General features: G+C 39.7%; 1 protein-coding gene across 3 annotated transcripts in view; it reads right to left on the bottom strand.

Moving 5' to 3' along the window:
• alg13 (ALG13 UDP-N-acetylglucosaminyltransferase subunit) overlaps positions 1-18663 on the bottom strand; it is a 137759-nt gene that overhangs the window by 64543 nt on the left and 54553 nt on the right. For all 3 annotated transcript variants that reach the window (XM_039766547.1, XM_039766549.1, XM_039766548.1), the window contains exon 10: positions 2606-2670. In XM_039766547.1, coding sequence (XP_039622481.1) covers positions 2606-2670 — 65 coding nt within the window. The remainder of the gene's footprint in view (positions 1-2605; positions 2671-18663) is intronic.

Below are 18663 nucleotides of genomic sequence, written 5' to 3'. Positions count from 1 at the left end.
TTAAAACAATCCTTTAAAACTGAGGTTAAAGCACAATGAAGGAATCAGTCTTTAAAAACCAATAAGCCCTGTGCCTCTGTTTCATTACCGTCTCACCTGCTTCACCAATGCAGGCCCTGCAACAGTCAAGACGCTCTGTCAGCAGCTGACCTTCTCACACAGAGGCAGCGCAAGAGAAAGCCGCGCCAGAGACAGACAGAGGCGCACACACACAGGCAGCTGGTGGGCGGCTCTCCGTGAGTTTCTCTTGCGAGCGGACACATGACCAGGCGGTGTGTATGCTTCGAGAACGAGGCTGGACGCGGCTTGCGACCGGGCACATGAGCAGGCAGTGTGTATGCTTCGAGTGCGAGGGTGGACGCGACAGGACCATCTAGGAAAAATCATGTTGCGGATGTGATTCGCTGTATGCAGTGTGTAAAACAGTTTGCGAGGGGTGTCCCTGTGTCTTTCCAGAAGTGTTCAACCATCAATAAATAATTATGCGGCGTTTGTTATGCCGCGGGTTCACTATTGTGTTGTATTTTGCTCTCTCCAGAGTTCCATCTTTTCATTGACTTACTGTTGTATTCTCACACTAACCTGTTTTAGACAACCGTGTCTTTCCACAAGTGTTTAGCATTCAATAAATAATTATGCATGAGATTGAGCGTGTCTAGGCGTGGGTAAGCCGTTGAACCCCATTCGGGCTGCAAACCGTGGAATTGCCACTAAGTGCGACTCATACGCTCCCACTGTTTTCGTCCCTACCCTTTGTACACACCCCCCTCCCACACGTTGACTGTTAATAGAGGCATTTTTCTCGCGGAGGTGAATTGCCATATGCAGCGTGTAAAACTGTTTACGAGGGGTATCCCATGGTATCATTAAAACATTCCTTTACAACTGAGGTTAAAACACAATGAAGTGAGCAGTCTTTAAAAAACGAGTTTTCGGTTACGACGCACGACCGCGTGCAGCATAGCAAAGTGTTGTACACGCTACATACAGCAATTCGCATCTGCGACAAACATGCATCTTCTTAGATGCTCCTGCACTTTGTACACACCCCCCTCCCACCTCGCTACGCCGCACGGATGATTGTGTGTTGGTTGGTTCCGTGCATTGTCACAATGTTGCTTTTCTTGCCGATTTATTACATTACCGATTTTGCAAATGTTAAATTTTCTCCCTGTGCTTAAAAATTTAAAAACCGGCTTGATTATGCGGCGTATGGTACGCCGCGGGTTGGCTAGGTCATTATAATAACTATTCATGGTGGCTCTAAAATCTGTACTAACCCCTACTCTCTCCGGTTTCTTTTTCCAGTGTTCTTTTGGTGGTGCCGCACCACCACCATCTACTCAAAACACCGTGATGTTCCAACAATGATGGATTAAAAAGCCAGAAGTCTGCGTGACCATCATCATCAAGTCCGTCTGTGAGAACCCCAAATACAAAGAGGACTATTTCATTTATGTAAGGTAGAATGCCCAGAAGGGGACAGGGCAGTCTCGTGGCCTGGAACCCCTGCAGATTTTATTTTTTTCTCCAGCCGTCTGTAGTTTTTGTTTTTTTCTGTCCTCCCTGGTCATCGGACCTTACTCTTTTTCCTATGTTAACTTATGTTGTCTTATTTTAATTTCTTATTTTGTCTTTTATTTTTCTTCATTATGTAAAGCACTTTGAACTATTTTTTTGTATGAAAATGTGCTATATAAATAAATGTTGTTGTTGTTGCTCCAGACCAAAGGCTTTCTTGAATGTTCTTATTAAATTTGTGTATAATCTGACTACTAAATGAGAGGGGTATTTTTTTTTTTTTTTAAATGACACCTACTATATTTCAGAATATTTTTTATAAAGTTGTCTTGCATTGATGTAATTAGGATACATTGTCATAATATATACTGTAGTTGGTAAAGAAATTCTACAAAAGAAGATTTACCCTTCAGAATAATACGCATGCCATGGGTCTTCGATAGCAGATACTGTATGTATGCTATGGATCCTTATTTGAAAATTGTAAAACTAGAGAAAAAGAATTCCAATTTTTTGTACTGTTTAAAAAAAACACAACCCCTAGAAATATTACTTGTAGATATTGTTTCTGGGAGTTCCGGACACATTCGTAGACATTGTTGAAGTGTATTTCAACACCTATGTTAAGTAAAAGAAAAATCACATTCAACGTTCATTTGTGGTAAAAATGCTACTGAATTGTGCAACTTGTGTACAACATAACTAGTTCCCCAGGTACAAAAAGAAAGTCTGAAAAGGAAACATCTGACCTTTATTTCGAAGGGTACAACAAGAAGTTATAGCCAGTTAAAGTGGCAGAAAATTGACATAAATTAGGCCTAGTTTAAAGGGTTAATGGATATTCCCTGATCACAATCTGTTTTTTTTATCCTCTATGTACCAAAAAAAAAAAAAAAATAAGCTGGGGATTGCTATTTTTGGAACATACTAGTCCTTAAATGGAAGCTGACATTTTTTTCCTTGATAAAAGGGAGTCTAGATAGGTAATCTTGAAGCCGTCATATGACATACATGGATTAACAACTTAAACATTGTAAACTCATTTACACAACTTTCTGGTAAAATAAAAACTTGAAACATTTACCTGACATTTGTCTCCCAAACAATACTGCCTCCCAGCAAACACCATGTAATCAGTTTTCTGCAGCTCTGTTTACAAAAAACAATGTTAGTGAACTTCAGTAACAAAATGGCATTCAAAAACTGAGTTCAATAAAACATTTTACATACATTTGTATACTGTATATAAAAACTATAATCTTCAAGATTAGAGAACCCAAAAGAAAAATGTAAAAATTCAAGCAATTTTGTACTACACACATTTAAATTATAAGGAAGGTAACTCTCATAAAACATTAAATCTGTTCAATATACAGTACAAAGTATTTAATGGTAACTGAGGAAATACATAATCTTCTCTTATTGGTTACACAGTAGTTAATTCAAATAATTCTAAAGCAACAAGGTGCCTAAAGTACTCAGAAATCCAAAGCAAAGAACAACGTGACTTGAACTTCTATTAAGATCTATTTAAGGATCTTTCTGGCTTTGGTGTTATTAAAGTATATAAATTAAATTCACTGCTCTTATGTTTGCCGAGGTGGAAGAACACTCTAAGACAAGAACAGGCCATTCAGCCCAACAAAGCTTGCCAGTCCTATCCACTTATTTCTTTTAAAAAACATTAAGTCGAGTTTTGAAAATCCCTAACGTCTTACTATCTACCACACTACTTGGTAGCTTATTCCAAGTGTCTATTGTTCTTTGTGTAAAGAAAAACTTCCTATGGTTTGTGCGAAATTTACAAAAGTTTCCAACTGTGTCCCCGTGTTCTTGATGAACTCATTTTAAAATAACAGTCTCAATCCACTGTACTAATTCCTTTCATAATTTTAAACACTTCAAATCGTGTCACCTATTAGGCTGGGTTTAGACTTCACGTGACGTGACGCACGCTGCAACGGATGCTCCTGCTACGCAAGCGTTGTACTGTTTCTACTTGAGTGCATACTTTACATAAATCTGGAGGAATCCACCAGTTGACAGTTCCAAGATATCACGGTGAGAACAGGTTCGGCTTCGCCGTTTTGTGAATTGCCTGGAACACCTATTAAATTCCGATGACACTTTAAACGCAATATGGGGTCCCTTCTACTGATTTTTCATATTATAAAAGGACACCATACTACCCAGGATAGTAGGAGAATTTCTTGATATGGTTTTGTTATAGATTATATACTATTTTATACTTGAATTTGAGGTTTGAGTTTGAGGATTCCGTTGGTTGTTTGTTTGCTCAGAACTCGTCGTTTAGGAGCAGGTTTTGCATTTGAATTTGATGATATTGTGCCTAACTGACCTGATAAAAGGACATAAAATGAATAATTCAAAATATCATATATACCTACGTCTGTTTTTTTTTTTTTTGACATCATAAACCATAAGGTGCATACCAATTCTGCATGATGGAGGAGCACTCAAAAATAAAATTTTAAAAAAAGTGACGGTGAGATACGAAGGCAGATTCACCAGCTCTTGTATGTGTCAGCTTTTATACCTCCAGATCAGAGAATGTCCAGTTCAATCACCTCAAAACACTACTCACATCTACAGTTATTCCCAGTTTCAAACAAAAACTAACAGTGTCAGATCCCTAGGGTGGTAGTATGTATTGTGACTTGAGAGAAAAAAAAAAAAAGCTAACTTTTACAAGTACAGTACTATAAATATACACAGTCTGTTACAGACACAAACCAAATGTATATGAGCACTGTATAACAACAATAAGAGCAGCTCACTACTGAAAATGGCAAATATAGGAGGCAGTTCGGGATCGAACCGGGGACTCTTGATTATAAGTCAGCAAATCTTACCGCTATGCTACGGAAGTGGTTGTATTGTCCTTGAACCTTTCGTGAAAGTGTATTTGATCTTTGGACTTCAGGCTTCACACATTCTAGAGTTTATGCCTACATTTTGTAACATTTATTACTAAAATATGAAAAAGTTTTAACAATGTGCTTACACAGGTTACTGTAGAAACGGAACACACATGAAATGCCTGTATTCCAAATGACAATCTATTATTTCCACTCTAAAACTCCAGCAGTTCACTCCCAGATAATCAAACAAGGCATGAGCTGGGAGAACTTTGTGAACGGTCTGCGACGGTGGGGGGATGGAACAGCAGTGCTCGTCTTAATCTGCATATTTACAGCACAAAAGACGCGGACAGAGAGGTGAGAATGGATTTACAAGTTCTCGTAGGCTCTGGTAATTCTAGTGTTAAGGAGATGGGCAGAAAACATGTGAAGGACACAAGCAGGTTATTTTAAGATGGAGCAGATGTCTGCTTGACCAATATGTAAAAAAACAAGTCTGTAAAGGTATTAATAACCAGCCAGTTCTTCTGGTTGTCGTCCATAACTGACATTAATTCTATGAAGATGTGATTATGCAAGCGTTTATAATAAGGAGGCTCCAGCACGACATCAGAGGCGTCTGACTATGCCGCCAACATTCCTTGCTGGATGAGACATCTGTGTGCCAGCATTCTCCCACTTGGCTGGGATGTCCCTTTGCTTCTCTCTGGCCTGAATATGTTTAGGATTATGCATTATATTCTGGGAATTAATGTTATCTTTTAAAGCAATTTAAATACATATCTTTTTGTAACATATTGCTCTCTTGTAATTATTCTCCACCATGGGTATAAAAAGGATGGTACTGGTTCTTTACAGTTCAGCATCAAGAAACAGCAACCACTGCTGAATACAAATTGGTGTAGTTGACAGGATACAGATTTATACTATAGCCACTTTAATTGTAACGCCAGCAGGACCGGCCTTATTGTGGATAGAGACCATGGACATCCATGGCTTCGTGACAATTCTGACATCCTAGCAACACTTAGTGGGAGCTGGTTTCCCCGCAGGCATAAGTTGGTGGGTTTAAGCTAGGTATAAAATGTTGGGGAAGCAGTACTCATACAGCATGTATGCATGTTGGACTGAGGGGTCCAATGGATAAGGAAAAGTGGAGAAGTAAAAAGACATTCTAGTCTGGCATATGACATCCATCATCTTAGTTCAACAACAAATACTACAGATATACTTAGGTTGAACTGGGATCTTCACTGCGATATGATGGGGGAAGGCGGTTGTGGGGAAAAAAAAAATTGGCTGACTTACGGATGTCCAAAGACTGGTAGAAAATAAGCCCCATGTTGAGGAACACGGTTATGTTACACTGTTAACCATTAGAAAATTCATTAGAAAAATTACAAGAAACTGCATGCTAAGAGTCGGTGCATGCATATATGTGGAATGTGCAAGCAGGTATACATTATGTTACCTTGTTGACAGACGAGTCACCCATGTGGTAAGGGCTGGCAGTCAATCACTTTAAAATGAACAGCTTCAATGCCGATGAAGCTCAGAAAGTTTCAATTGCACTCACTAAAAGAATTGTAGAAAACTCTATTGGCATTAAGTACCAGCATAATTGCGGCCCGATATAAATACAAAATATGTGATTCATCCACCCATTAAAAACACAGCTCATAAGCTATGCAACCGTTGCTGTCACCCTCTGTCATTCCTATAGCAGTTTGAAGCTTTAAAGGGAAAAGGTTAATGCATATTATATACTAAAATGTATCATGAAACATGTGTTAAAAATGTTACTATGCCATCCTGAAGGAAATCGAAAACACACAGAAACTAAAAAGCTATTGAAGTTATCTAGTAAGTACTGCTTAAATGTACAAGCTTATACTACTATACTGTCTCTATAAGGAATTGTTAAAAAAGAAACAGCAGATTGTGTACACAAATAAGGCTAAAATATAAAGAGCTCTGACTTAAATTGGAAAAAGAACAAATAAGAATTGGTTTTAACCTTGCAATGAGAAGCATGTCTCCAAGTTACCTTCCTGACAGTACTGGCCATATCCAATGGATACCTTCATAGTGTAAGTATGGATTTAAAACTTCTCACATAAGAAATCTGAACTAAAAGAAATTTTGGGTTAAACTAGTGAAATGAAAAATGTCTCCGCTTTTGTTTAAAACTAGTCAAATGTGCAAAACATCCTTTCAAATCCTGATCAAGTTTTAAGGAAAAATGTTCTTCTGATAATGATGAAAGACAAGATAATTTCTTGTAAGAATCAAAATGTGCCCAATGTGTGTGTGGAGGCTTGTGTGCTTTAGGAACTATTACGGTGGAGCATGTGGTGGTGCTGTGGTTAGCACTTTTGACTAGAAACGTAAAGTGAAGGTTCAAGCTTATGTTTTTTTTGTGCCGAGTTGGTATATTCTGTGACTAAACAGCTTTTTTTTCTGGGATACTTTCTCACTGTGGTATCGTACCATGTGGTTTCCCTTTGTTGCTGCAGAATTAGATCACCACAGACGCTTCTTCTTTGTTGCCGCTGACTCGGTTCACCATGGAGTCTCCTTCAACTGGAGACCAGTGCCACAAGAAGTTGAACTGGATGTGCTCCCAATTCGATGAACACCAGCTTGCATCCTGAAAGGCTATTTGGTGTTTGTTATACCTGATAAATATAAGCATGAATGGCAATTAGTGTGCAAGTTCATTGAATGATGGATTAAAAAAAAAAGAGTGTATAACTAAATGCAAAGACAGGAGGCCACGGTTAGAGGGACAGTGAAGGCTGTCATCCATGAACAGTTGTTTTCGCCAGTGTGCTGCATATTGTCCTGTTTTAATGAAATAAAGTACATCTGCCTTAGCCAAGTAAGCTACTTGGGAATGAAGCAGGATAAAATCTAGTTAGAAATGAAAGAAGAGTATTTTGGTTGATAAAGGGGTCTAAAGAGGATTAAAGAATCTTGTTCAGGGTCTAGGGTGGCAGATGCCCTGCTCGTATGTCATTGTGTGCAAAAAAGTATGTGCTTCTTTGTGTGTTACCCGACTAATTAGTAAAGTGAAGTAGATCCCAAAGGCGGGGGACACCACACATAGTAATATGGGATTATATCCAAATTACAGACATGGTAATACAATACACTTGAATTTTTAGAAATGCTACAGCAAGTAAATTAAAATAATAAATATTGATTGGTAATTCATCCTGTATACTAGTCAGTGGGCCTGGACTGTCACTGATGTAGCTTAAAAACCAGATGCAATGTTAAAGGCAATGACCTACTGATCCTGTTGAGTTTTAGTGAAGCCAGCAAAAACTGCAGGACAGCTTGTAGCGTGGTCAGTTAGGAATTGTAAGATCTGAATTTCAATTAAGTATTATAAGCATTAAAGATTTAGAACTTCAAAACTATAGATGTTCTTTTTCTCCAAATTCGCAAACACTCTGTGACCAATTGATGGAACACTCAGAATACTAGCAATACAAGCTGCATGAAAAACAAGTTTAATTGGAAGTTTAGGCTTAAGTGTGCAAGTTGTAAGGGTTTGACATTCTGTAGAATAAAATGTTCAAACCGATACAAAATATAATGTGTGAGGCACAAACAAGCTCTGAAATATTATATCATGCAATATTGTTTTCCTACTCCAGTCTTCATATACAATACAGTAAGAGAAAAAGGTTTACATACTTTAATGTACAGGAAAATTTTATTACTTTAGTAATAATGAAATGTATTGTAGAGCTGAAATGTGCATTCATTGTTTTAACTCTTAGTGGTTAATTTTATGAAGCTTTTGTGTATACATCAATATATTGTAAGGTTAGTGCTCCGTGATAATGTACTTAGATGGGTTGAGCATCAAGTCAGTTATACATCAGAAAATGTGCTATATGAAGATAGAGGTTAGAAACTGTGCTTTTGTAATAATTTAACATATATTTGTATCTTGATAAGCTACAGTTTGTTGTAAGGTATTGCTTTATAGATAAAAATAAATACACCCATAAGTTAAAATATTTAGCATCTTGTTATAGTTTAAGATATCTGTGATGGATAACTGATGCAATGTGTTTATTTTGTTTAGTATATTATACTAAAGAAGAAACATTTGCACTAATCTGGTTCAAAATGTAAACTTGCAATATTAGTGTCTCTCTAGTTGTCATTCATGATGCACAATATGAAGTTGTGTTATGCATTTGCTCAACCCTTCATCTTTTTTAACCCTATTAGTATAGCAAGTATTTTAGTTTGAATACTCAATTTACTGGTTGTTCAACTCTCTATAACTCAGTGGTGGTGTTTTACCAACAAAGAAAAGGTGGTGTCAAGAAGATTCAAAGTGACTGTACTATACCAATGACTCTTGGTCTGCTGCACATGCTTAATAGCTGGTGAAGAAATAACTTGCTTACCCAGACAGGAAGAACAGTATAAAACAAGATCTAAGCCCAGCTAAGTAAACCGGATGGCATAATATGGTTGTGAACACATTTGTTGCAGAACTGTTTATAGATTTGCAACACAGACTATGAAATGCCACTTAAGTAAAGAGATGAGATGGCATCTGTTGGATGCAAGGACTCTCACGAGTGACTGCTGTATCACATGCAAGATGAAGTGTTACTCTGGTGAATGGAAAAGTCAACATGTCTGCATCTCATTTGCTCTGTAATGGCAATCAGACTGTTTAGTTTCTGTTCCAGCCACACATTTGTTCAGTGGGATCTACAAAGACACCAAGAAAAGACTCATTTACAAACCACTGGGTTGAAAAAGTCATGTATAGTAAGTTTAGAAAAAAACTATTTGAAAATATTATAAGAGGAGCACAAGGGTATGAAGACATGCATAAATCACAACCAATTATATTGAACTAGCCATGTGCACCCAACTACGTTGCGCGTGTTAAAGTTGTTCGTGGAGGGTTCCCTGTTTAAACGCGGCTGCCAGTCGTGAACTGGGCCCTTCGTCGCACAGCATTATGATTTTTTATAAGGGAAACAAAATTACAAAAGAAAACCCTTGGATATTGATTCGATAGGAACGGCCTACTTGGAATCACTGTCCGAATAGTAATAATGTGGTGGTGTAGGAGCATTTCTGCTTCTGTCTGTTCACAGTCCGTCTCGTTTTCACGACACTATCGTTTCCTCTCACAATGTCTTCTCAACCTTTTTCCAATCTCGCAGGTTGCTTTGCGGAAATCCAATGAGTAAGGCAATATACACGGAGCAATGATTATAAAAGGGGAGACATAGGTATCCAGGCTCTTTAAAGCATAAATAGGGATCACTTCACTGACATGTGAGCAAGCCACGGTACAACTGTGAGACGCGCAGCACTCGCCGGCTACAACATAATAATAAAATTTCCGGAACGTGCCGTTATGTTGTCATTCATTTTACCCACCGTCTTTCTTTCATTCATATGTTACATAGGCACGTACCTTTTATCTTCGGCAATCTCATTCTCTAACCAGGCCTCAGGAGCTAACCAGCGTAACACTGTCCACCACCCCTTTCGTTATTCTGGCACATTGTTGACATCCGTGAGTAATAACGTACTAAACTGGAAGGTGGTCTACGCATGCGTGGAATTCGCGGACAAAGATCAAGATCTAAATGAAGATCTGTTTAGTTACTTTAAAGCACAACAATTTGTTTAGTTTGAATGTCTGTGTTTTGAGGTGTGACTGGAGTACTACAATCTTCAGTAGTATAAGCCTGGAGGAGATTCTTAATGCAATGCCTATGTTTTAGCGGTCTCTCTACTGCCATCTAGCTTCTTCCAATTCATTCGCGGACAAACAAAGATCAAGATCCAAATGAAGATTATATGTAGAGATTGTAAACCAAAGGGGAATAGAGCATCCCAAAGTGAAGTTGAGTAGGATAGAGTATAGTGGAATGTTTTCTCTCTAAAAAATTATTCAATAATACTAGTAAAGACCATGGATAATAATCCTAGCAATACATCTAAAATACTACAAACAGCATCTGATTTGTGCTATAACTATTATAACTCATTAAATGGGATCGGACACCAAAAAGGGTGGGCACATATATCCACATACTTTAGATAGAAAAGGTTAAGTGCCAAAGGAGTCCACTATGGTTTTTTATAGATTCATAATGTAATGCGAGGTCATGGTCCCCACTGACAGGGCCCAGTGATATTCAGTTAAAACACTAAGTAAGTAATGCAAGACAACATGAGAAAGAATATACTCACCACTGCAGAAAAAAATAAGGAAATCTCCAAATACACCATTTGAGAGACTTTTCACTAAGTGATCACCATCCACTTAGAATATGTTAAATGTAACTAGTTATGTTTGTCATTTGTAGCTGTAATATGTAAACAGATCATGTATACTTGCTAAAGAATTAGGTACACTCCATTTCCCACGGAACATTAGACATGATTTTTTAGAATATTCACAAATTAAACTGTCAAAGAGTGGACTGTAGCAAGGTTACTTGTGCCAAATGTAATTTGTGAAATTTCACAAAGTCATGCAATTCAGCTGAGAGAGGCTGCCAGGGAGATTGACAAATGACAGCTGTAAGTTAGGTTAGGGAGATGGGCAGAAAACGTGAAGGACACAAGCAGGTTATTTTAAAAGGTGCTGATGTCTGCTTGACCAGTTTGGTTTAAAAAACCCAGAGTCTGTGAAGGTATTAATAACCTGCCAGTGCTTCTGGCAGGCTCCCATATCTGGCATGAATTGTATGAATATCTAAATTACGTGAGTGTTTATAATGACGAGAATCCAGCACGACTATGCCACAGACATTTCTCACTGAATGGGACATCTGTGTGTCAGCATTCTCCCACTTGGCTAGGATGTACCATATCTCTCTCTTGTAATTATTTTCTGCCATGGGTGCAAAAGGGATAGTATTGGTTCAAGTCAGTTTTGCATCAAGAAACGCATCCCAGGGGAGAAAAAGCACCTCCTGCTGGATACAGTCCTTAATAGATCTGTGGATACCAAAACTATCAAATAAAATGTCTGCTCTTAATATTCTTGTGTGTTTCATTCTGTTTTTACCTCTTCCTTGTTCTTTCAACCCCGATTTATGCCTCGCATCTTACCTTCGGTTTCTATTAGTGATTTCCTGGCTTGACCATTTGTTTCTCTACGTGAATCCCTTAGTTATGCTCAAAAAGTTTCTTCTTACATTTCTGTCTCACATCTTGGGTTTAGTTTCTATTAGTGATTTCCAGGCTTCCCCCTTTTTTTGTTTTTGTACACACATTCCCTGGTTTTGCTTAAAAAGTTTACCCATCAATTTACGGTCAGGGTATCCTTGTTTTCTGTTCAGTTTAATTGAAGAAATTTAGTCTGCAGCCAACTTAGTCATATGGAAACTGAACATTCAAAAGTGCAAGTTCAGCCAACTAAAAAATTAAAATTTCTCCTAACATATTATAAAGCACAACACAAATTACTTTGCTGTCATAGAACACACCACATTACAGAATTTTGCTGTTCTCATTTCTAGACCTTATTGATTCCTGTAATTAAATTTCAAAAGTTAGGAAAGGCCTTGTGTAGATTTATTGCCCTGAAAGCACTCATAGCCAAAAGCTTCAATCCAAATTTTCTTGCCTATGTTAGCATGATTATGACAAACTACTGGCTGAAGGTATTCTCACCCAGCTGAAGCCAGGCAGTCTCAAGGATGTTTTTGCATTCTGTTCTTGTAACTAATATTGTATTGTTTAATTCAAGATCTCTTAATGGCAAAGCATTGGTGCGCTGTCAGAATTCATCACCAACACCAACCTTGATATACTGTGTTTAACGGAGACTTGGCAAAAACCGAATAAATTTGCGTCTCTCACGGAGGCGACACCACCTGGATTCACTTTCCACACAGCTCAAGACAAGGCAGTGGACTTGCAGTAATTGTCAGAGTAGATTTACACATCAAATGAATCCCAATTGACTGTCCATTGTCTGTTGAGTGCCTGGCTCTTAAACCAATAACGGAATCAAGTTCTGTCTCATTCAGTGTTCTTTATCGTCCTCCAAAATACAATGCATCCTTCTAATCTGATCTGAATGAACTTTTAACCCACCTAAGCTCTTACTCTCGGAGAATTATCCTTGTCTGTGATTTCAACGTACATATTGACATTACTATATCTAAACCAAGAAATGAATTCCTATCCTTATTGGACTGTTTTGACTTGACACAACATGTTGATTTCCCCACCCACTCTGGTGGTCATATAATCGGATCTGATCTTTACTTCTGGACTCTGTTGCCAACATTTAGAGCAGACCATACTTTACTGACCATAGAGCAGTACTTTTCACCGTTTCATTGCCTCTCCCTCTTCTTACCTGTAAACGAAAAATTTCTTACAGAAACCTTTAAAATATCTGTCCCTCTATCCTTTCTGAATCCATTTCTGATCTTTTACTGTCTGCACCTATTCCGTCAACACTAGATAGTCTTGTTGACCACTATAAAACAGCCCTTCATTCAGCATTAAATAAAACAGCTCCTTTAAAACAAAGATTTCCTTTAAACGTTCAGCTCCATGGTAGAATTCAAAATTGCGATCTATGAAAGCAGCTGGCCTACGCCTTGAGAGAATGTCATGCAAGACTGGCCTCAAAGTCCACATCCAGGCTTTCTCTGACCACCTAAGAGCTTACAGAGAAGCACTAACTGCTGCTAAGAACACCCACTATGGCAGAATAATAGAAAGTGGCCACAATAACCCAAGGGTTTTGTTTTCTGTAGTTAATAAAACTAATCAAACCCGCATCTGGCCCAACTACCTCTTCTACTGAAGTCTGTGATGAATTCCTCCACTTTTTCTGTAACAAAATTAAAGATCTAAATAATTCAACCAACATAAATACATCTGTTTATATCTCTCCCCATTTTCCCACTCCATCTCTAAGTTCTCACCAGTCATATCTGCGTTTGTTAATAACCTGCTTTGCAAAATGAGGCAGACTACTTGTGTACTGGACCCCATCCCCAGCACACTACTTAAATTCTGCTTTCATGCCATAATCCCAACTGTTACAATAACAAAACTCATCCCTTGACACTGGCTCTGTACTGCTCACTTTAAAAAAAGCTTCTGTAACCCCAATGTTAAAGTCTGGTCTTGATGCCGACAATCTTAACTTTCAGCCTATTTCCTCACTTACCTTTTCTGTCAAAAGTTCTTAAACGTGTTGTAGCTTCCCAACTCAACCAACTATTTAACTTATAATTTGAAGGAACCCTTTCAGTCTGGTTTCAGGGCGCAGCACAGATGTGAAACTGCTCTGCTACAGGTAACCAATGATTTGCTTATGGCAGCAGACTCTGGACAAACCAGCATATTAATTCTATTAGACCTCAGTGCAGCATTTGACACTGTCAGACATGACATTCTACTGTCCAGAATGGAGAACATGCTGGGTATCTCTGGCACTGCCCTCCAGTGGTTCAAGTACTATCTAACGGATAGGAAAGAGTTTGTTAGTCTTGGCAACAGCAGATCCATCTCGGCGCCAGTCACACAAGGAGTTCCTCAGGACTCTGTCCTCCGCCCTCTTTATTATAACTTTATTTCAATGTTAAAAGTGGAACTTCATCAGTGCTTTCTCAGCTCACAACCTGCCTCAGTGAAATTAATACCTGGATGGAGCAGAACTTTAAAATTAAACTGAAACAAAACTGACCTCCTGCAAGTTGGGACTAAAGTGCAACTTAATAAAATGAGCCCCTTCCCAGTCCATCTTGGCAGTGATCTCATCAGACCTGCCTCTACTGCAAAGAATCTTGGTGTCATTTTTGATTCCTCCCTTTCTTATTCCGCCCACATAAACCACATTAACACTAGAATTACCAGAGCCTACGAAAAAAACTTGTACATCCGTCCCACCTTAAATCGCTTTGCATCTCTCCATCAGTGTCTTTTGTCCTTTAAATGTGTTGATAAGGCGGCGGCATGGTGGCGCAGTGGGTAGCGCTGCTGCTGCAGCACAGTTGGGAGACCCAGGTTCGCTTCCCGGGTTCTCCCTGCATGGAGTTTGCATGGGTTTCCTCTGGGTACTCCGGTTTCCTCCCACAGTTCAAAGACATGCAGGTTAGGTGCATAGGTGATCCTACTGTGTGCCCTGCGGTGGGCTGGAGCCCTGCCCAGGGTTTGTTTCCTGCCTTGCGCCCTGTGTTAGCTGGGACTGGCCACAGCAGACCCCCCCCGTGACCCTGTAGTTAGGATGTAGTGGGTTGGATAATGAATGGATGGATGGATGGATGTGTTGATAAGCAGCAAGCAGCCTACTATCACATCCGCCACCGGCACACAGTTTTCTCAGCTCAAGTCTGTTTACCTGCGTGTCAGTTGCTTGGAATTGTATAGAGTGAGAAGTCAAGCAAAATCACACCTTTTATAAATACCATATCGTTATTTGGAACACATGCATTTCAGGTGTAATCTGTGTCTACAACAATCTGTGTACAGTAAACACATAGTTAAAACAAACGTTTTTCATGTTTTAGTAATAACTGACAAAATGTAGACATGAAGTGTATAATGTGTTAAGCCTGATTTCAAAATATCAAACACTTTCACAAAGGTACAAACAGAACAAGTGCGCTTCTATTCAAGAATACAACTGCAGAAAAAGAACCCGTGTTAGGGTGAGACATTGACACGCATTTACGACGACCGCTTCGGTGGCGCAATGGTATCAACTGTTGACTGGTAATCACTTCTAAAAACGGACTTGTGAAGTTTTGAACTGCTCTTATTCTTACTACTGCGCCTTCAACACCATCCAACCTCTGCTTCTTAGGGACAAGCTGACAGATGGGAGTAAAGTAGATTCATACCTGGTAGCATGGATCGTGGGCTGCATCAGTTGTGGGCAGGAGGAGAAGTATAGGAAACTAATCAAGGACTTTGTTAAATGGTGCGACTCAAACCACCTACAACTGAACACCAGCAAAACCAAGGAGCTGGTGGTGGATTTTAGGAGGCCCAGGCCCCTCATGGACCCGGTGATCATCAGAGGTGAATGTGTGCAGACATATAAATACCTGGGAGTACAGCTGGATGATAAATTGGACTGGACTGCTAATACTGATGCTCTGTGTAAGAAAGGACAAAGCCGACTATACTTCCTTAGAAGGCTGGTGTCCTTCAACATCTGCAATAAGATGCTGCAGATGTTCTATCAGACGATTGTGGCAAGCGCCCTCTTCTACGCGGTGGTGTGCTGGGGAAGCAGCATAAAGAAGAGGGACACCTCACGCCTGGACAAACTGGTGAAGAAGGCAGGCTTTATTGTAGGCATGGAGCTGGACAGTTTGACATCCATGGCAGAGCGACAGGCACTGAGCAGGCTCCTGTCAATAATGGAAAATCCACTGCATCCACTGAACAGGATCATCTCCAGACAGAGGAGCAGCTTCAGTGACAGACTCATTCCTCCCCCACACTATGCGACTCTTCAATTCCACCCGGGGGTGTAAGTGTTAATATTATACAAAATTGTCTGTCTGTTATACCTTCATTGTTATCACTCTTTAATTTAATATTGCTCTTTATCAGTATGCTGCTGTTGGAGTATGTGAATTTCCCCTTGGGATTAATAAAGTATCTATCTACTTTATTTTAGAATAAAAACATACATTTGATTTCAGTCTGTAACAGCCGGTATAAATGTACAATACTTGTAAAGGTTACCTTTGTTTTTATTCTCTCAGTCACATTCACGTTCCTACGAGAATTCAGGTAAACTTTTTTTTGAGGCGCATGCACCGTCCAGGTCTAAACACTAGCGTGGAAGAGTCTATAGCTGCAGGTGGAAGCTGCCGTTGCTGAACTTTGTATATAAGAGCCAGATCAAATGTTATTTACCTTGGTTTATTTACTTACTTCCTACATCGTAAAATCACAAGTAGAGAGTAGAGCTATAGTGCGTCTATGTGAAAACAGCAGTGTCAGAAGGGGAGGGTTTAGGATCGTGAACGCCTTAAAACGACCTTGCGCCAAACTACATCAGTGATATTCTCCATCACTATGTGCCTGTCCGCCCACTAAGGTCCTCCGATTCTGGCAATCTTCTTGTGCCCCACACTAATCTACACTCCATGGGCGACAGGGCCTTCGGCTGTATAGCGCCCAGACTCTGGAATGACCTACCGAAATTAATCGGGTCACTTGACTCCATGAATTCTTTTAAAAAACAACTCAAAACTCATCTGTTCAGGAAAGCTTTTAGCTCTGATTGACTATTACCCTTCATTCAGTTTACCTCTCTGTCAAGATGCTCATGTAACATGTGTGTGTGCTATACCACCAATTATGTTGTCTGTTACGCCTTTTCTCTGAATTTACTGTCTAAATCTTCTTTATTTACCTGGTTTGTACAATGCTATATACTGTATACCCTGCCGTTCCATCTTAAACTCTGAAGTGTTTGGAGCATGGGAAAAGCACTATCTATATATCTATCCCTATCTCTATCTCAATATGCCACGCTTGGGTCACAGATTTGCACAGAGACACAGGAGGTCGTAGAAACAAGAAGGATTTTTATTCAAACACTGCAAACACATGAGCTTAAACGTGCTCCATGACAAGTCAGAGATGACAGTTCCGCTAGGAGCAGAGAGAGAGAGATAAAAGCAAACAATCAATTCCAAATCTGACAGGCGCTGCAAGGCTTTAAGTCGGCGGAGTACCGCGCAAGGCTTGTATTACACGTTATGGTGCAAGGATAAGGTGCAATGTGAGGGTAGTCAGTGTTTCAGGCTTTGTGGTTTTCCCCAGGGGCGTTTGTCTCTATTTGGGGTGTGATCAGCCCTCCAGCTCACACCCTCCCCCTCAGCTTTATTCACATTCGTGTGAATCAAGCGAGACTCTATACCAAGTTCATGTAGTCGTGATAATACATCTGCGTCGACGTGTTCAGAACCTGGTCGGTGCTTTACTGTGAAACTGTAAGGTTGTAAACCCAGAAACCATCTCATTAGACGAGAGTTTGTATCTTTCTGTCGGTACAACCACTGGAGTGGAGCATGATCAGTTACCAAAGTGAAGTTTCGTCCCCACAAGTAATATCAAAGTGCTTCCACAGCCCACCTAATTGCCAAGCATTCTTTCTCAATTGTAGAATAATTATGCTCCCTAGGTAATAATTTCCTACTCAAATATGTGATTGGATGTTCTTCTCCATCAAAAATTTGTGACAGGACTGCGCCCACACCAAATGCACTTGCGTCTGTTTGCAAGATAAAATCTTTTGTGAAATCCGGGTTCCTTAGAACCGGGTAAGAAGACAATGCTTTTTTTAAATCGCTGAAAGAACGTTCTCAATTTTCTGTCCACAAGATAGGTCGGTTTTTCTTGCCTCTAGTAAGTTCTGTAAGAGGAGCAGCTCTATGTGCAAAATTTGGAATGAATTTTCTGTAGTAACCAGCAGCCCCAGAAAGCGCACTTGTTTCTGTGTCCAGGTCTCGGATAAGCAAGCATTTCTTCTATTTTCCTTAATTGTGGCCTAAGTAAACCCTTGCCCATAGAATAGCCTAAGTAATGAGTCTCGGACATGCCTAGTTTACATTTCTTAGGGTTAGCAGTAAGGCCAGCCTGTTTCAAGCTTTCAAGAACGGCTTGAAGCCGCTCTAAGTGTGTTTTCCAATCATTGCTAAAAATCACGACATCGTCAAGATATGCCCCAGCATATTCAGAGTGAGGACGAGGATCTGATCCATCATGCGCTGAAAAGTTAGAGGTGCCCGTGAAGACCAAACGGAGTCTTGTAAATTCATAGAGTCCGTCAGGAGTCGCAAATGCCGTTTTCTCACAACTGCTAGCCTCTAAAGGCACCTGCCAATAGCCTTTCGTGAGATCTAGCGTGGAGATATAGCTCGCCTGACCCAGTTTTTCCAACAGTTCATCGACACGGGGCATGGGATAAGCATCAATTTAGAGACCTTATTCAAGCGTCTGAAATCGATACAGAACCGAACCGTCTTGCTTTGGGACTAATACGACTGGGCTGCACCAGTCACATCTACTTTCACGAATTACACCCAGTGTCAGCATCTTTTTACCTCTTCACACAATATTTCGCGCTTCCGGTATCCAGAACGGCCGCATCTGTACGCGAACATCAGGTTCAGTGGTAATTTTATGTTTTGTAATGTTAGTCTTGCCTGGTAAATCTGAAAAGACATCAGTGTTCCGTTCTATCAAAGATAACAGTTCT

The sequence above is a fragment of the Polypterus senegalus genome, chromosome 10 (assembly GCF_016835505.1).
Source record: "Polypterus senegalus isolate Bchr_013 chromosome 10, ASM1683550v1, whole genome shotgun sequence".
Classification (NCBI taxonomy): Eukaryota; Metazoa; Chordata; class Cladistia; order Polypteriformes; family Polypteridae; genus Polypterus; species Polypterus senegalus.
The sequence above is the reverse complement of the archived record's forward strand: the minus strand, read 5'-3'. Positions and strand labels throughout refer to the sequence as shown.